Source organism: Mastigoproctus giganteus, chromosome 12, assembly GCF_048544385.1.
Source record: "Mastigoproctus giganteus isolate SK-2022 chromosome 12, ASM4854438v1, whole genome shotgun sequence".
In the NCBI taxonomy this organism is placed as follows: domain Eukaryota; kingdom Metazoa; phylum Arthropoda; class Arachnida; order Uropygi; family Thelyphonidae; genus Mastigoproctus; species Mastigoproctus giganteus.
Genome location: NC_143586.1, coordinates 506,595 through 527,189, shown reverse-complemented (window position 1 = coordinate 527,189; position 20,595 = coordinate 506,595). Strand labels below are relative to the sequence as shown.

General features: G+C 36.9%; 1 protein-coding gene across 4 annotated transcripts in view; it reads left to right on the top strand.

Annotated features, from left to right (window-relative positions):
- LOC150076627 (uncharacterized) overlaps positions 1-20,595 on the top strand; it is a 404,400-nt gene that overhangs the window by 312,971 nt on the left and 70,834 nt on the right. For all 4 annotated transcript variants that reach the window (XM_090386197.1, XM_090386196.1, XM_090386195.1 and 1 more), the window contains one exon: positions 99-233. In XM_090386197.1, the coding sequence (XP_090242323.1) occupies positions 99-233 (135 nt within the window). The remainder of the gene's footprint in view (positions 1-98; positions 234-20,595) is intronic.

Below are 20,595 nucleotides of genomic sequence, written 5' to 3'. Positions count from 1 at the left end.
CTAGCTTGAATTCTTGTGTGTTTGATGAATGGCAATTTCATTTTTAAAATACAGTATACAAAATATATTACATTTTATTTATTTTTTAAAATCTTTAGGCTCCAGATCCTTCCACTATCAGGCCTATACATATACTGCGTAAATCATTGGGCATGGTTAAAGACCATTGGATAAAAAATCAGGATTACCATTATGCATGTGACCAGCTGAAATCAATTCGGCAAGACCTTACAGTTAGTGATTTATTTTTTAATTTGTTTTTTAAAAATGTTTAGTTTCTTGTGTAACTCAAAAACATGATTGGAACCTACTATAGTAACCTTGTAGTGTTTTATTCTGTGTTTGGGTTGGGAGTTATTGACTTCTGGCTCTTAATTACTTTTGACTGTAATTTTCAGGAAATAAATAAGAAGGAAAGTTATTCCCAAAGGCAGTTTAAATGGTAAATAAAGAGGAGGAAAAGTTCATTTATGCATAAGTTATATATATATATATATATATATATATATATATATATATATATAGGTCGATAATTCAATAAGGTGGTATTTTTATACGTACATGATTAAATATTGGTCGATTAATTCAATTAATGGTATTTTACTATAGGTATTAGTGTGTGTATATGGATCAGGTAATCAAGCCAGGATATTGTAGGCTATCTTAAGTCTGTTAGGCCTATAAACGTTAAGTTAATGTAAACATATTAAAATTACTATGAAGCAATCAATACTAAATGATAATGAAAATGTCATTACTAACTGATAATGAAAATATCAATACTAAATGATAATATGCAATGCAATTTTTGGAAATATCAATGCCAAATGATAATGTGCTACAATTTTTCAAAAAACATTCCATCACATGGGTATCAATCCACTGCTTCATCGGGGGCTTTGAGCGGATCAATAGCCTGTCTGAAGGAATGTCTCATACCTACCCATACCTATTAGTTAAAGTAATAGTACTTTAACTAGCCTTCTCTCTCTGTTCTTCTTTTGTTAGCTAATTTAGTTTATTATGTTTAGCAGATTATTTAGTTCTCAGCATTGCTTATTTTACTATTTTGTTATATTATTTTATTTTAATACCTAACTTGTGTCCATTTCGATATCTTTCAGTCCTAGTTATACAGGCAGATGACAACAGAAACTGATGGCTCTGCCAGCCATCGGTTATGTATTTTGTAGGGGTTTAGCCCTCAACAAAGTCCCTTGCATGGTTGGCTAATTATGTATATTTTTTATTGAATTTAATATTTATGTTTAACCATTGTTGCCTAGGGTCCGGTTTGTTCTTGGATTGCTTCGGGTATTTTAAACTACAGGAAGGCTTCTACATTTTTACAATTTAACATTATTTCATTCCTGCATATATTTAACGATGGATTTAATGTTCTATCTCAGATGGCATTAATCTGATTGGTTAATACAAAGGGTACTAGGAAAGTTTTGCAATACAGCTTTGTTTATTTAATTTTTTCAAAGTAATTTCCTCTACATTCAATACACCTCTCCATCCTCCGAAACCAATCTTTAAACCAGTTCTGCCAAGTTTCACCAGGGAGTAAAGCACACTCTTGTCCCAAGCCCGTAGAAGGTCCTCATCACTGGAAAACCGCCTCCCTTTTAGTTTCATTTTCACATGCGGGAACAGTGCAAAGTCGCAGGGAGCAAGGTCTGGACTGTATGGAGGGTGCTTGAGAAGTTTCAGTCCTGTCGTGGTCAAATATTCGGTGCAGGCTTTGGCGCGGTGAGCTGCAGCATTATCGTGATGGAGGTACCAGGTGTCCATTCTTGACTTTGGCCGCAGGTTCTTCATAGATCCAATGACTTTAGGCAGGCATTGTTCAGTATACCACTTAGCTGTGACTGTTTTCTGCGTGTCCAAAACGACACGTTCCACAATTCCGCTCGATTTGAAAAATACAGCTATCATTTTCTTCTTTACAGATTGGGATTTTCTGACAATTACGGGTGTGTGGTCATCATCAAAGACCCAAACTTTGTTTTGAGCCTTGGTCAGCAGATCGTAATAGTACAGCCAAGTCTCGTCACCTGTCACGATGTTGTTCACATACCGAGATTGTCCCTTATCAAACTTTTTTAACATCTCCCGGCACCAAGTCACACGTCGTGTCATCTGCTCTTCAGTCAGTTGATGCGGCACCCAGAGAGAACAAAGTTTCTTCACGTGCAAATGATCTTGCAGAATCGAACGAATTGCTGGAGCATTTAGGCCCAAAGTATCCTCTATCTGTTGGTAGGTCACTCGCCTGTTTTCGTCAAGCATTTTCCTCACAGCAGTAACGTTTTCCTCCGTAACTGATGTTCGTGGCCTTCCCGGCCTCTCAGAATCCTCCAGAGTGAAATTTCCCCTTTGGAATTCTCTATACCACCTGAATATCGTTGTACGATGTGGACAATCATCATCTAGTGCAAGAGTCATTTCTTCTAAGCACTGGTCTATGGTTAAACCACGCACGAAATTGTACCGCAAAACTGTCCTTATCTCATTTCGTGACCACGATGCCATCGCAAGCACTTTACACTCTCACTACCAATGAATAACTGAGCCCATCGACTTGGCACGGCGGCTACTATGCACGTATGAACATGTCTCAACATGCAGCAACAAGCAGCTTCCTGTGATTCATTGTTGCGTCATATTGCAAAACTTTCCTAGTACCCTTTGTATAATCTTATATTATCCCAGTTCTATGCTTTAGTAATTATAATATCCCAGATCTACGCTTTAGTAATTTGATTCTATATATATATATATATATATATATATATATATATATATATATATAGAATATGAGTTAAGTTAATAGTGGTAAGAGTTTTTAAAGGTAAAATATGATATACTAGCTTATTAGGTAAACCATAAACCATGGCGGGTACCCAACGTGACCTGGAAAAAATCAATCTATGCCATGACATAAGCAATAAATTATAAAAATACCATTAAAATGTTAATTATGGCAATAAGATACATTGAAAGGGACTTTTTCGAGGGCCTAACCCTTTCAATGTATCAACAATAATTAACGAGCTATCCGTTTCTGTTGTCATCGTCCAGCATAACTATGTCCAAATATATGTAAATATATTTCAGAAAAGGAAATTACGATGCCTTAAGGTACTACATGGCCTCTATTAACTGGGTAGATATTGCGCTGAGAATGAATACAATTGAACTGTATTACGCTTTTAAAACATTAATCACAGATGCCTTGAATGCGTATATACCATTAAAAAAAAATACTCCACGAGAAGGGTTCCAAGTTGGATGAATAGTGAAGTTGCCACATTACTCTAGCAGAATATGGTGGCATGGAAAGGTTACAGAGCAATAAAAAGTACTGAAGCCTATAACAGCTACAAGGTGATCTGTAATAGAGCCACAGAAAAGGTCTGACAGGCAAAGGCAGTTTATGAGAAATCACTAGCAAACAGAGCAAAGAGGGGGGGATAAAGAATTCTTCACATACATAAATGCCAGGAAGAGCAGGACAAACCAGATCGGACCATTACGTAAGGGAAAGGGGATAGTAATAAATACACCAGCTGCCGTTGCAGATGAACTCAACAGTTATTTTGCATCGATATTTACAAATGAAAAGCCTTTTGTGGCAATGGGAAATTGTGGGAGCGAAGTTAAAAAATATGTAATTAATGATATTGAAATTTCGCAAGATTATTTAATGAAAAAACTTTCGAGCCTACAGACCAGTAAGGCTCCTGGAGTTGATGGAATATACCCTATAATCTTAAGAGAGGCGGCAAGCGAGTGCATTGAACCATTGAGGCTAATTATGCGAGCATCACTGGACTCTAGGGAGATTCCCTTGGATTGGAAAAGTGCAAATGTATCTCCCATACATAAGGTTGGCTCTAAAAGTGAAGTTGGAAATTATCGACCTGTCAGTCTGACTTCAGTAGTAGGGAAAATCATGGAGGCAATGATCAAGGGTGGAATTCAGGATCATTTGGATCGAATTGAAATTCTCAAGGATACTCAGCATGATTTTGTAAAGGGAAAATCATGTTTAACAAATCTGGTTCTCTATTTCGAAAGGGTCACTCACGAGCTGGATTTAGGGAATAATTTCGACATTGTTTATTTAGATTTCAGCAAAGCTTTTGACTCAGTCCCACATGAGCGGTTGCTTTATAAGCTGGAACAGGTTGGAATCACTGGAAAAATCCTTAGATGGATAGAAGGATGGCTTCAGGGCAGGAGGCAGAGGGTTGTGATAAATGGCTATTCCTCAGATTGGGTTGATGTAAGAAGTGGGGTTCCCCAAGGATCAGTATTAGGACCACTGTTGTTTTTAATTTTCATAAACGACATTGATGAAGGGATAGAGGGTGTGATGTCTAAATTTGCAGATGATGTTAAAATTGGTTGAGTAGTTAATGATCACTGTCAAGCTGAGCTTCTTCAGAGAGACCTAGATAGACTTCAAGAATGGTCAGAAAAATGGCAGCTGTGCTTTAATCCAACAAAGTGTAAGGTATTACACCTGGGAAACAGTAATCCCAAAAAAACTTATTCACTTGGTGGAGTTCAACTAAACCCAACACTGGAGGAAAGGGACTTGGGTGTTACGATACAGTCAGACATGAAATTCTCTGAGCATTGTAAATAGGTTGCAAGGAAGGCCCATGGTGTTCTATCGATGATCTATCGAACTTTTGCAAGTAGAGATAGGGACGTGATAATCCCATTATATAAGGCTTATGTTAGACCACACTTGGAATACTGTGTTCAAGTATGGAGACCGCACCTAAAGAAAGACATCGAGCTTCTTGAAAGGGTGCAAAGAAGGGTAACTCGCCTGGTGAGATCGGCAAAAGGGCGTCCTTATGAAGAAAGACTTCGAATATGTGGGTTGCAGAGTTTGGAAACTAGACACCTTAGAGGAGATTTGATTGAGGTATTTAAGGCTCTGAGAGGCATCAGTAAAATGAATGAGGACAAAATTTTCAAGATTATAAATGATGCTAGAACTAGGGGACATAAATTCAAGTTATGGGGGAAAATGTTTAGATTGGACTGCAGGAAGTTTTATTTTAGCCAGTGAGTTATAAATTACTGGAATAAGTTGCCTTCATGGGTAGCGGAGGCTGATAGTTTGGGGAAATTCAAAGGTCATCTGGATAGTACTTTCGGGTAAGGGAAGCGCATAGGATGATAGGTTTAATTTCCTTTTTATTTATATTTTATTATTTTTTTTATTTTTTATTTATTAATTATTATTATTTAGTTATTTATTTTTTGTTTTTATCATTGTTTTGTTCGGATTTTTTTTTTTTTTTTTTTTTTTGGCTGGTGCAGCATAAGCCATAGGCTTTCTTGCACCATGCGGCCGTTACTAATACTAATAACAGAAACGATTCGTGGAAAAAAAAATATGCAGGTGAAATAAGTAAAATTCCTTTGTCAAATGATGCGATCATTAAAAGAATTTTGGAAATTTGCCATTCAGCTGGACGAGTTGAGCCCTACTGTTAACATATGTCAGATTTTGTTATGATGACTATGTTCATGAAGACTTACTATTCTGTTGGTCATTACATGGGTGTACAATAGGTGATGATATTTTTCTGATGGATAAATTTTTCAAGTCTAGAATGGAGTAATTGGGTTGGTGTATGTACTGACAGTGCTGGAGCATTGATGGGAAAAAATGCTAGATTTGTAGCCAGAATTAAATCTGCTAATAATAAACACATTACTTTTTTTACTCATTGTGTCATTCATCAAGAGGCACTTGTGGCTAAGAACATTTCTGCTATCTAAATACTGTGTACTACAAGATGTGTTTGTGGCTAAGAACATTTCTGCTATCTAAATACTGTGTACTTCAAGATGTGTTTGTGGCTAAGAATATTTCTGCTATCTAAATACTGTGTACTACAAGATTCAGTAAAAGTTATCAACTTCATTAAGTGTCATGCACTTAATAGCTTCCTTTTTGCAAGGATATAGGATCTGATTATGGTAAATTGTTGTTGCATACGGAAGTAAAATGGTTATCAAGTGGACGAAGTTTCAGATGACCAGTGGGAGTTAAAAAATGAAAGTGTTATTTTTGTCTGACAATAACTGATTTTGCAAAACTTTTTTACAGTGACATTTGGCTTTGCAAATTATCTTATTTATCAGATATATTTGAGGAACTCAACAAATTTGTAATACTTAGACTGTCTTTGCAGGAAGAGAACACTAATATTTTCCTACTGAAAGATATAGTCCAAGCATTTATGGAAAAAAAAAATAAACATATGGAAGAGGAAAATGACTCATTTGAAGTGTTTCCATAGTGGAAATAATTAAAATTGAAATTATTTCAATTTCAGTTTTAATCTGATAATGCAGATTATACTTGATCATTTGATATGCTTGGAAAATCAGTTTTGTAAATATTTTCTTCCAGATTTTAAAACTGATCATTTTGATTGGGTTCAAAAACCATTCAGGCACATTTTGGCCATAGCAGCCCTTGCACCAGTAAATCCCACTTCAACAACAACAAAAACCATTCATTGTACAAATGGAGGAGGTAAAACATCTCTCATTGCAGGCTCAAGAAGAATTTGCAGAGCTTTCTAGTAATGGAAATCTTAAGCTTGAATTCTCGATGAAATCTTTAAATGCTTTTTTGGCTTCAGGGTGCTGAATATCCAATACTCTGATCTGGCATTTATGAGTCAGAATTTTCAACATTGGCTCTAACAAAGACAAAATACCATTCTGGTCTTGACAACATCGAAGTTGCTATGAGACCTGCACTAATAAAAATTTTGCCAGGATTTAATTTATTGTGCCAAAATAAACAAGATCATCCATCTCATTAAAGATTTTACATTTATGGTTGTTCTTATGTTTGTTTACTGCATATTTAATTGTACTTTTGCATTTTTTTGCTTGTATTTTTGGAAGGGATTTTTTTTATAAAACTGTATAAATTTGAGTGTAATAAAGTTTTTTGTTTAATAGCACAATATGTACTTCAGTGTACAAGGTAGAGATAAGTGTATAAACGGAGGAATGTGTTATACACTTGCTAATAATCACCTGTCCTCGTTTGATACATTGAAATTGTATGAAAAACTTAAATTTAAGGCTATGTCTGTCTGAAAGAGGTTTGTTCTGGACCATATATAAAACCAAGGGTTGGAAAAAAGAGGTTGCAGGTGAAAAAAGTTTAAGAAGCCCTGCTCTAATATTCATTTAGTTTTTATAAAATTTTTACCACTTAGTTTTTTATAAAACTAAGTGGTAAAAATGGAGTACATTAGTTTAAAGAAGGTTGTTGATATCCACAGAATTATTTTCCGAAAGAGGCTTTGTATTTAGTAATACAGTCCATTCCGGTTATTTGGGACACATCGGGACTAGTGCATTTTGGCCCGATTAAGCGGCTTCCCCAATTATCCGAAGTTTCACGTAAATAGTTAAAAATACATGTACCCCCCCTTACAATTAGTTAACTGTACAATCAAATCACGTTACGACAAACTCACTATAGTAAAGTACCGTTTACTATACGATGTGTAGTAAGCACCGGTCATTGTGATCACTTTTGCGAATTGAAATTTAATTCTATTAAACAGCGATTCTAATTAGAGAAAATAGGAGGAATATTATCCATAGGCTATAAAAGTAAAGATATATTAAGCACAAATTTACTCTTTATTACCTCCTTACCAATTAAAAAATTAAATGATATGGGAAAATCAGAAGAATATACTTGATAATCGGAATAATTAATACGTACTGTAATATGTACATACGAACTAGTTGACATTTCTGTTCATTGACATCTTTGGGTGGGGGTTAAAATTTAAAACAGTAAAAAGATAAGCAATCAATAACAAAGAACATGGCACACACACAAATTTCAAGTAACATGATACACACAAATGAGAACAGAGTAACGAGTTACAAAGCTTTAAAAATAGGAATGAAGAGAAGATCTGAAAATTAATTTTTTTATATGATTGAAGATTCCATGGAAGTGTAAACACATTTCACCATAATAACCCACAGAATTCCAGCTGTCGGTATTATCGCAAATTCAGTAAGATCGAGTTTACTGTCAGTTTACAGAAAACCCCAATAAACAGGTAACTGCTTATTGTTTTATGGTTGTGACCTCCAGAATTTTGACCGAACCACTTGGTACCGTCGGAGACAATCGTAGGGTAATCTCCAGTGCTGCGGTCTCCTGCCCCAATTAAGCGAAGTAAACCCTGGCTATTTTCTCGATTGGTTTCTGTTTTTTAAGATTTGCCCCAAATAAACAGCTGCCCCAATTAACCGGTGACCAAAATAACCAGAATCCACTGTATATGATGGGACTCTGGTTTATGATTATTGAATCTGCAGGCTTGTTTTGTTGACTCTTTTTCTCTAAATAATCAAAGAAAGCAAATTAGTCTACAAATCAAATAACACTTGGCTGAGGTTCTTGACATGAAAAGGAAGAGTAGTCTATCTTGGAAGGTAGGTGAGAAAGCTCATCTGTTCAATGTGCCTTACTAGCTAGCCAGTGCCATGCTTAATTTGATCGAAAATAATTTGACCAGACCAAAATGAGAAGAGCAGAGCTGTAGTGATAAATTTTATTGAAACCAAAACAAAAAAGAATGGCAAATCTGCAAAGATACAGTAGAAAACAACACAGTTCTGGCCACAACATATGTCACATCTAATTTATGAAGAAGAAGAAATTTGAATCATCTTAAATTTCAGAATTTCCTTTTAATGAATAGTTCCATATTCTCTGAGGCAGTTGTGACTATGCCACTTCCTTTCCATTTGCAAAGGTGTAATTTAATTCACATTGATAAAAGCAGAAAGTATTAAAGGGCTTTACAAGCAATGGTAAGTTATTCTTGTAGAGATGAAGGGATTGCTGATAACTAATTTTTAATCTTACCAAAAAAAAAAAAAAAAAAAAATACCAGAAGCAAACCAACTGTGAATGCATACAATTTATAGATACAGTCGGTCCTCGTATAACACGTGTTTGCATTACACGAATTCGATCATACACGATTTATAAATAGGGGAATGTTATCTTATATAACACAAACCGAATTCGCTTATACACGATTCGCCTTTGTGTTTACAAGAAATGGCAGTCGAATGCGGAATCACCCCAACTGAACGCAACACGATAGGAACGAAGAAGATTCTGAAAATGTATTTATGTGTTTTATATCAGTGAAAGGGAAACACATTTCACCATAATAACGTAAAAACCAACACAATTCCAGCTATCGATATAATCGCAAATGCAATTAGATGGAGTTTACTACCAGTTTATAACAGATTCCACTAGCAGAAACGCAACTGGAAATTGTTTTTATTGTTTTATGGTAGTAACCCCCAGAAATGTGCTTTAATAAAATGTGAGGTGTTAATAGTGTATCTCGGCCTTTACGGTGTTGTTTATTCAGTTGCTACACGCGCGCAGCTTTGTTTCTGTGTATCAAGCGTGCCACCTCGTTTGTAATTGTGCTTTATTCCCTAAAAATTAGTAAAATACTTAAAGGGTGTGAAAAGGAAGCGTCCTGGCTAAGACACTGCAGATTCAGAGAGAAAAAAAAAAAGAAGCAATATCGATAAACAGAGGCGGACTGGGTCAAAAATTCTTACCCGGGAAAATTTGTAGTGGCCTCATACTACGGTTTATGGCCAAAATCACACCGGCCTCCGGCCCACTGTGGTTCCCCCCGTAAGGCTTATGGCCAGTCCGCTTCTGTCGATAGAGAAAAAATATGAAATTGTGAAATGCTTTGAGCGAAATGAAAGACCATGTGATATTGCACGTGCTACAGACCTAAATGAGACAACGCAGAGAATTACAAAGAATTCGGAGAAAATAAAAACAACTTTCATAGCGGGAACAACTCAAAGTGTAATTAAAATCCATTAGATTAAGACACAAAGAATTGGAAGAGATGGAACGGCTGTCATCTCTTTGGATAGAAAATCAAACAAAAAGCAAGTTTGCTTACGATAGAAGCAAAAGCATTAGCAATATTTTATTACGACTTAAGTATTATAATTTATACTTACGTATTATAAAATACGTAAGTATTTTATTACAACTATTTTATTTAATATAATACATTTTTTACGAATAAAATACGTATTTTATCCGTAAAAAATACTTTTTTAGTATTAAAAAATACTAAAAATTCTTTATTATAATATAATATTATTTTTATTACGTATTTTAATCGTTATAAAATACGTAAGTATTTTATAACGATTAAAATTACCCGATTATTTATTGTGTTTGGTAATGTTTTGGTTCCAAATGTGTGTTCAATCTTGGGTGGTCGGCACCTAACCCTACTTTTCCCATAGGGCCTGTTGTTTATATTGCATGATTTTGCATTGCACGAGAGTTTCTAGGAACGCAACTATCGTGCTATACGAGGACAGACTGTACTATATAAAGTAAAATGTGTTCTGTTAGTGTTTGCTGGCCATATCTAATCTCCAATTCATGATCTTTTACATGCATGCTTGAAGACAAATAATCCCATTACCGAATAAGGGTGTTGTGCTCACCCTTATTTGGTAATTTTCATTCCTGTGATCACAACATGTGGTTGAAAAGCGTTGTCAGATGAGTTATTTGTTAGTTTGTTATTTTGTTTTTTAGGAGCATTAGCAACTTAATGCTCCTAAAAACCAAAATAAGGCCATATTGCTCTGTGTGTGTGGGGGGGGGGGATATGCTTTGGTCATTCCCTGACCTTTCTGCAACCTCCGTATTTGGTGGTCACGGGCTCAAACCCCCGAGCAGGAACAGCTACACACTGCTGCTCCTGCCCACTTGGCTATGGAGGCACCTCAGAGAGTAAATGGACCTGTTGTATTGGAATCCATTGTACATGAGAAATAATAATAACGTATATATCCAGTAAAATATAACTTTAATTAAATAGCTTGGAGCTTTCAAGGCTGAACGTGCCTCTTTGTCAACAAATTCTAACAGAATGGAAACTTTAGAGATAAAAATTATTTTACCGGACACAGAGTTGTGCGTGCAGTAAGGTGTGCGAGGGCACGAGGTAGGCCATTCAACCATTAAACTGGTTTTAATTTTTGCTGCATGGACATGCATAGTTTTTGCCTCCAGCGCTTATCTAGACTCAAAACAGTTGTTTCCAAGATGGGGTGTAGTCTCATGCCTTTGCAGCTGTTCATGGCTCTCGAATTACACAATATTATTAAGTGAATCTAACCAGAGTTGGTGACGAAAGTGTTGGGGACTGGTCAATCACTTCATAGTTGTGCTTGGGATTGAGGTCATGGTGGGTCGGCCAGAAGTGTTCTGCGATTGCAGACTGGTCAGTCTCAGCAAGGCGAATCAATCTGTTGTGTCCTGCAAGGTGGTCTTGAAGACATCTCGAGGTCTCTCCTATGTAGCAGCTGTCACAATATTTGCAGGCTATGCGGTATACTTCACCACTGTGTAAGAGAGGGGTAACCGGAGCCTTTATGTCGGAAACTAGACAACATGCCTTAGTAAGTTTCTACCAGGCAGCTGCACGCATTTTATGTGGTATTCTTGGAGGATTTTTGAGATCTGGCCCTTTCTTCGTAAGAGCAACCCTTTGTTCCATTCACTAATCTTGTTGCCCTTTTCTGTACTCGTTCCAACAGCTCTACATCCTTCTTAAAATGAGGCCTTCAGACCTGTATCAAGGTGTGGCCTGACCATTGCCTCCTTATCCTTGCTAGATGTGCCCGGATAGTAGGGAATGTAGGTGGTAGGCACATTGTCCTGAGTTGATGGTGGTCTTGGGTGGACTGAGAGCTCCTGTGCTTGTAATAAGCACTTGTCCAATATGTGGGTTGGATAGCCACAATTGATCAAGTCTGTCCTCACTCTGGAAATCTCTTTGCACCTAGCTTCGTCTGTGCTGGAGTGGCTTCAAGCCCTGGAGAATAGAGTGCAGTTTATTTTAAAGTGAGTCTTAAAGATTTCATTTTGATATTTCTTAAGTTTCCCCTTAAAACACTCAAAGCATTAAAAGTCTCATTACTTGCCTCAGTTCCTTCAGAAAAATCGACTGTGTCCATTGCACCTTGAGCTTGTCGGCACTGATTTTGATTCACTTTCAGTTGTCATATCATCATCATCTTTGTTGAGCGTTGAGCACAGCATCTACAATGTCACTCTCTGTAGGAAGACCACTAGTTAATAAATTGTGATTGATTCGTACAAATTCATCGATTTTATCTGTAAAACCTACAATGTTGTCTTGTAATTACCATTCTGATAATAGTAAGTTGTTTTCTTCATTTCCATCTTCTTCATCCACCATTTGAATTTAATTTCAGTTTCTTGAAGCAATTCGATATGGTTGCTGAAGTAACATTGCTCCATGCATCATTCAATAAATTTATAGCATCCAATATCGATATAGACTCAGTAAATTTCTGTTCTCTTTGACTGATCACAGTAGAACTAGAAATCTTTTATAAAATCCTTTCAAACTCTTGATTACACATATATCCATTGGTTGTAAAATTGATATTGCATTGGGAGGCAGAAACACCAGGTTAATGTTGGACAAATTTTGAATCTGTGGATGTGCAGGACAGTTATCAAGTGACAAAAATTTTTTCTTCTTTTTGAATAGCTCCTTATTCTGGTCATTTAGGTATTGCTGAAAAATATCCGAATTCATCCAAGCTCTCTTGTTTGCAGTGTAATCCACAGGAAGTTTCCTTATGTTTTTTAAACAGAGGTTTTAACGATTTTCCGATAACAAATATATTTCCGCATACGAGTACCAGCAAGTGAGCCTTTGCTTTTTTCTACCAACACATTTTTCCCCTTTGAATTTAAATGTTTTCAGGTATAAAATTATAAAAAAAAAGTCCTGTTTTGTCAGCATTGTAGATGTCTTTGTCATTGAAATCGTTCCTGATTTCTGCCCAAACACGGTCAATCCATTCATTTGCCATTATTGGATCTGCAGATCAAGATTCTCCACTAATTTTTGCATAAACAATGTTATGTCGGTTTTTAAATTGATCCATCCAACAGTTGTTACATAAAAATTGTTGCATCCAAATTGTTTAGCAAATTTTTCTGCTTTAGCCTTCAAGATCGAACCATCTATTGAAAATCCAGCACTTCTTTGTGTAGTGGACCATTGAGGAAATGTTTCATCAATGTTTGTAACCTTGCACTTTTTAAATTTTTATTTATTTATTTTTTTGGTTATGTTCTTTTCCAGTGTCGATATGTAAACATCTGTATTCTTCCACAATGTCGATACACTTGAAGAGGACAAAGAAACGTTTTACACACTTCAACTTTTTTTGCACCACTTGCTGATTCACAAATAATTTTGACTTTTTCGCTAATCAAGAGACACTTTCCTTTGTTAGTAGATTTTGTTTCTAACTGATTTTACTTTAAAATGATAGTGATCTGCATAGAAAGTTCTTAGAAGCCCTGGGAAGGACAAGGTTATTCTTCCCAGCTGCCGCTAATCATATGCAGGTTTTTTTGACTACTTGAGCACTTAAGAATGTTTGCATAGTTACCAAAATTTGTTCAGTATATCTGTGTAGTATGCTCGTTATAGCAATGAGTAATTGTATGGGAATACATGTAAATTAAAATCATTATGGCTTTTTGCTCGTTACAGCTGTGATCTCATTATTTGCGTGCTCGTTATAACCAAGTTCGACTGTATTAAATGAGAATTAAGAAAAAAATTTGTTATAGGTAGATAATTAAGGCAACAATTATGCTACGTAGAAATTGAATTTCTGTCACATAATAAACAGGATTGAATCTCTCTTTCCCCCCCCCCCATTACTAGTTGTACAGTCTGATGTATATAATGTTAAAGTAAGTGTTTATTATATGCAATATTATATGTATATTGTGTAATTGTATGTAGAGAGGGGTGGATCAGTTCAAGCAAAAATAGGTGATAACCTCTTCCTCTTTTTTGCATTTCATAACTACCCAACCACACATTTTGCATGACCAATCAACAAATTTTGTTACTTTTCTGTTTGCTTTCACTTTCCTTTACTATTATTTTATGTCGAGTTACCCTCTTGTTCTGTTGGTCGAAATTCATTGTGTGACAGTGTGGTTGTATCAGTTATGGAGTAAGCACAACTGCTTAATTTTTTTCCCATCCTGTCCAAGGGATGGCTCTTGTTGTTGGTAAAAATTTGACTGTTAATTGTCACTGGCAATTAACAGTCAAACTGTCACTGTAAAACAGCTCTGATCAGAATTAAAAAAAAAAAAAAAAAAAAATGACTACTGCTTGGAAATTTAATAACGACACATTAGTTTGTCATTACCAGCAAGCATATGGGCTGTAAAAATTGCTATGAAATGCAGCTATAATGCATGCAGAGGGGGAAAACTAGTTCTAACAACAAGAGTGAAGCATGCCTGACTTACATGTAAAACCGTTGCAATTAGAAATAAGCAGTCACGTACTGCATTGAAAATTTTTTAACAATGACTCTGCGCAAGAAACATGTTAAGAGCAAGGTATCCTTTTATGATATCGATAAAATTTGATACATCGTTTTGTCATTGCCAGTGGCCTAAAAAAAACAAAAAACACATACCCCACCCTGAAACACTGCTGTAACATAACATGGAAGGCAAACCAGCTCCTATAGCAGGAATTTCTGTGATATAAATTAGCAACGTGCTACCAACGGCCATTGGCAGAAATAGATGTAGCAGATGCGGTGGAAGAAAAAGTTCCATTTGGTAATTTATAATATTTATTCTTTTCTTCTTATAGGCTGGTAATTTTATTGGCAAAAAATAGCAAAATTTTTATAGCTCTATCCAATTTTGTTATGTGATGTTTGCTTTTAGTTGGCTTTGGCAGTCTTTTTTTTTTTTTAAAATTACTCAAGCTATTTTGCAAGTTGCGGTTCAGGTTTTGAATTTCACTGTAGACATATTTCAAAATAATCTGTTTTAAAATGAATATTATATTGTTGGTTAGTGAGTGGTAGTGACATAAATACTTTAAATTTGGCCCCGGGTGCCAAGCGATTGTGACTGAGCGATTTCTCTGTGCTTTCACTGCGACTCTCAAAAGGTGAATTCTAGTTCTCTTTTACGTTCTTCTCCTTAATAAATCCTTTTATTTAATAGCAGCTCTTTTTTCAAAAGTACTGATTGAGAGCAAGAAAGGAAAGTAACCTTTCTTTTTTCATATTTAATAGACTAATCACTACTAACTTCGCTTGGTCACACCAGGCACTGCTCCTGCCTCCCCGTGGCGGGGCCGGTAACCTTGGCAGAAAAGTTCATCTGCCAGGGGCTAAGAGGAGCCAACATGGAAAAAAATATGTTTCCAACTATAGAGTTGACAAGCTGTCGGCCAGATACTGAACATAAACATGATTTGTCACAAGCAAAGAGGTTGAAAAAAAATCCCTCTGTGACAGACTTACCAGCATTTTTAATAATGCACTCACTATCAGAACAGCCTCTCAGTAAGCTATCCCCTTTTCTAATCCAAAAACATCTGGAAAGTATTGCAGGGTCTCCCAAGACAGTTAAGAGACTGCAATCAGGGGACTTACTTGTTGAAACTCTAAACCACAGGCATTCTGAAAAACTACTAAAAATGACAAATTTTGCTGGTATTCCAGTTAACGTAACTCCACATGCAACCCTAAATACATCAAAGGGTGTAATATCTAGTTGGGACCTGATGATAATGTGACGGAGGAAAAAATTAAAGAAGAACTTAAGGAACAAAATGTAATCGCTGTAAAAAGAATTATGGTCAAAAGAGACAATATTCTGATACCCACCAGAAATATAATTCTCACCTTTAACAGTCCAAATCTGCCCTCATCAATAAAAGCAGGATATCTTCTTTGCCGCACTCGTCCTTTTATACCCAATCCGTTGAGATGTTATAAATGCCAAAAGTATGGACACTCTCAAACGACATGCAGAAGCAACCCAGTTTGTCCCAACTGTGGATCCTCTGATCACATTCAAAGTGATTGTTCAGTGAAAGAAATGATCTGTCCCAACTGCAAAGGCAACCATCCGGCCTACTCTAAGACATGTGAGAGATGGAAAACAGAGAAAAAAATTATGCAATATAAAGTTGAAAATAAAGTTAGTTATCAGGAAGCAAGAAAATTAGTTGCACCCACTATACATAACCGTACCTATGCCAGTATCGTAAAAAAATATCAGACAATAGCCACGCAAACTGATGTTACCATTCCACATAACATATCAATCTCCGACTGGGCTCGAGCTGTCCTCTCTCAGCAAGAGTCCAATACCCTGAAGCACTCAGTAATACGCCTCTTAAGATTCCACAAAATCTCCTCCTCCACCAGTGATTGCTACTACTTCAAATAATGCTAATTCATCTACAAAAAAGATTATTCAGGACACATCGATGCATTCAGAGTATTCATCCAAACTGGAAGATCCGGTTCTGGAAATATTTGTAGAAGAAGAAGATATGGACACAGGTCGCCCTACATTTCCAAAAAGAGACAAACCAAAGCCAGAACGACATAAGACAGCCACGTCAGGTACAGCTTCTTCTTCTAAATTCAAGTAATGCCTAACGTCTTGCAATGGAATTGCAGAGGCTTTCGTGGCAACATTGATGACATTCATTACTTAATTAACCGCTACTCTCCAGTTGGTTTCTGCCTGCAAGAAACCTATTTAACTCCTCAAATTTCCATTTCCATAAAAAACTACTCAGTCTATCGATTAGATCGAAATACTTCCAATTCTGCTCGTGGTGGTGTAGCTATTTTAATTAACACAAGGATTCCAGCTAGGCAAATCACTCTCCAAACCCAAATCGAAGCTGTCGCTGTGCGTCTGATTACTCAGACTGCTTTAACTCTAGTCTCAGTTTATCTCCCACCAAATCATACTTACTCTTATAATGATCTTAAGGAACTATTATTACAGCTACCCTCCCCTATCTGCCTGCTAGGGGATTTCAATGGCCACCACCCTTTATGGGGATCAACTAAATTAGACAGACACGGCCGACTGATCGAAACTTTACTGGAAAAACAAAACCTCACTCTTCTTAACAGTGGTTCGCACACCCATGTACAGTTACCTAATGGACAGACTTCTGCCATTGACCTATCGATTTGCTCCCCGATACTGTTTCCAGTCATGCAATGGTCCGCTGTGGATAATCCCATGGGCAGCGATCATTTTCCAATTGTTTGTAATCTGATGACTACTCAACCACCATTAGATGAACCCTGCAGGAAATGGAAATTCTCTAAAGGTAATTAGGACAAATTTCAGTCAGCAATCACACTGCACAAAAAAATTATACAACTACATCCCATAGATGAAGTTACCGCCTATATCACTTCCTGCCTTTTATTTGCAGCTAAAAGCTCAATTCCAATATCAAATTCCAAGACTCGACGCCATTTCAACTGTTGGTGGAATGAGGAATGCACAAAAGCTAAGAAAGAACAAAATAAAGCATGGAATTTATTTCGTCGAACTCCAACTACAGTTAATCTTATTAAATACAAGAAACTAAAGGCAAAAGCTTGTCTCATTCAAAGACAAGCGAAGAAAGATTCTTGGACTCGGTTTGCATCGACTATCAATAGAAACATGAACCCACGATTAATATGGAAGAAAATTAGCAGCTTTCCGGGAAGTTTCCAACTGTTCCTTCCCCAATTCTCTCCTGCAATGGTCTAGACGTCTCTGCTCCTCTGGATATAGCAAATGCCTTAGGCAAAACTTTTGCTCACGTCTCAGCTATTTCCACCTACTCTCCGGAATTTCAGAAAACCAAGAGCACCACAGAACAGAGACACATCAACTTTCGAACTTCACTGCTACTTCCATATAACCAGCCACTCCAAAAATGTGAACTTATGCAAGCCATCAGAACAACACGCAACAGTGCCGCTGGGCCAGATGGGATATATTATGTTATGTTACAGCACCTTGATGAGGAAAACTTACAAATGCTGCTAGCCTTTTTTAACCGAATCTTCCTGGGAAATGTTTATCCCACTTCTTGGCACCATGCTACAGTTCTGGCCTTTTTGAAACCTGGAAAAGACCCCTCCAATCCTAATAGTTACAGACCAATATCTCTATCCAGTTGCCTCGGTAAAATTTTTGAAAAAATGATCCACAGTCGACTCACTTGGATCATTGAAAGCGATCATCTACTAAGTAATAGTCAGCATGGCTTTCGCCAAAACAGGTCCTCCTTTGATCTGATGATCAAGGCTGAATCCGAAATTCGCAATGCCTTTGTTAAAAACGAACACGTAGTTATGGTCTCCATAGATATAGAGAAGGCATTCGATACTACCTGGCGTTATGGAATTCTCCGTGACCTCCATAATCATGGTCTCCGTGGCAACCTGCCTATATTCATTAAGAACTTCCTCAAGAGCAGATCTTTCCAGGTGCGATATCAAAATTCCCTTTCTACTACATTCTTGCAAGAAGAAGGAGTACCACAAGGGTCAGTTTTGAGTGCAACCCTGTTTGCCCTCAGAATTGATTCTATCACAAAAGAACTTCCAAATACTGTAGAGGCGTACCTTTACGCTGACGATCTCTCTCTTTCTTGCCATTCACAGAATATGAGATCTATTGAAAGGCAATTGCAGATGTCTCTCAATAAAGTACAAAAGTGGGCTGAGCGCAATGGATATAGTCTTTCCCAACAAAAAACAGTTGCGATCCACTTTTGCAATCGACTCAAACTGCATACGGATCCTGAAATTCGGATATCAAATACCACCATTCCGATTGCCAGCAATATCAGATTCTTGGGACTAATCCTGGACAGTAAGCTGAACTTCTTTGAGCTTGTTAAATTATTACGTACTACCTGTCTCAAAAAGATCAACATGCTAAGAGCTTTATCTGCCCATTCTTGGGGAGCAGACCGTACAACTTTGCTGCTCTTATATAGAGCATTGATCAGATCCCGTTTAGATTATGGTGCTCCAGTTTATGATTCTGCCCGAAGGAGTGTACTACGCTGGCTGGATCCTATTCAACATAATGCACTGCGGATTGCAATTGGTGCGTATAGGACATCTCCAACTCAGAGCCTATACATTGAAGCTCATGAGCCCCCTCTGCATCTCCGCAGAAAAATGCTGTTACTTAAATATGCAGCCAAAATACAGACTTGCTCTTTGCATCCTATTCAGCCATACCTTTTTAATCAACCACTAGTTAATCTCTATAGAAATAAACCAGGTAAAATCCGACCAGCTGGCCTACGGCTTCTTGAAATATCACAGAACTGGAATGTTCCTCTCCACAATAGGCAACAGATAGAGAATTACTCTCATCCTCCGTGGACCCCGTTTCCTCAACTAACTTGTGATACTTATTTTCTCCAATGGGGAAAGAATCGCCTACCGACACTGAATGTGCAACAACTCCATGCTAGCCATCTTCAAAGCTGTGCTGACTTCTTGCCGATATATACGGATGGTTCCAAATCTCTTTCAACTGTTGGAGCAGCAGCAGTGTTTCCCTCTGCTATCATATCAGCTTCTCTTCCACCTGAGTATACCAACTTTTCAGCAGAACTGTATGCAATACAATTAGCTCTAGAAAATTTGACTCTGCACCCGTCTGCAAAATATATAGTTTACACTGACTCTCTCAGCTCAGTTAGAGCAATGCAGAATCCCTCTCAAAAGAATCACCATATTTTAGTTAAAATCAAGAGTTTGCTATTGCAAATTGACCACCGTCAACAACTAGTGAAGTTTTGCTGGATTCCGGCACATTCAGGCATAAAAGGAAATGAAATAGCTGATATATCTGCTAAAAATCCATCAACCTTAGACTTAACCTCTGCCTTCATTCCAGCATCTGATTATAATATCATAATACAAACAGCATACCATGCACAGTGGACAGCGCTATGGCATAAAGAAACAAATAACAAACTTTTTCAATTGAAACAGGACCCAAAATTATGGCACTCATGCACCCAGAAAGTTCGGCGAGAAGAAGTGGTACTCGCACGGATAAGAATAGGGCACACCCATCTGACTCACCTCCATTTACTCACCGGCAATGATCCTCCGCAGTGTTCACACTGCTCTGAACATCTAACAGTCAAACATATTTTGATTGACTGTCCACACTATCAACCACATCGTACTTCAACACTTCAAAATCTGGCTAATCTTCAAGAACCGCTGACACTACATCATATCATAGGAGAGGAGGCAAATATTAAGGAACTTTTCTGCTTTCTGAAACAAATTAGAGTGTATAATCTTTTATGAATAGCTCTCAGAACTGAAATGAATTTGAATTGTTACGTTCTTTATTATTTTCTGATATAACTACGAATAGGCGCACTATAGCCATAGCAGCTGATGCGCCAATAAACACCCATACCATATACTTTAAATTTGAATAATCCACTATCAAATTAACAAGGACGTACTTTACTGGTGCCTCATGACCAACATTTATTAGGAACAACCCAACATTTATGCATATTTCAATAAATG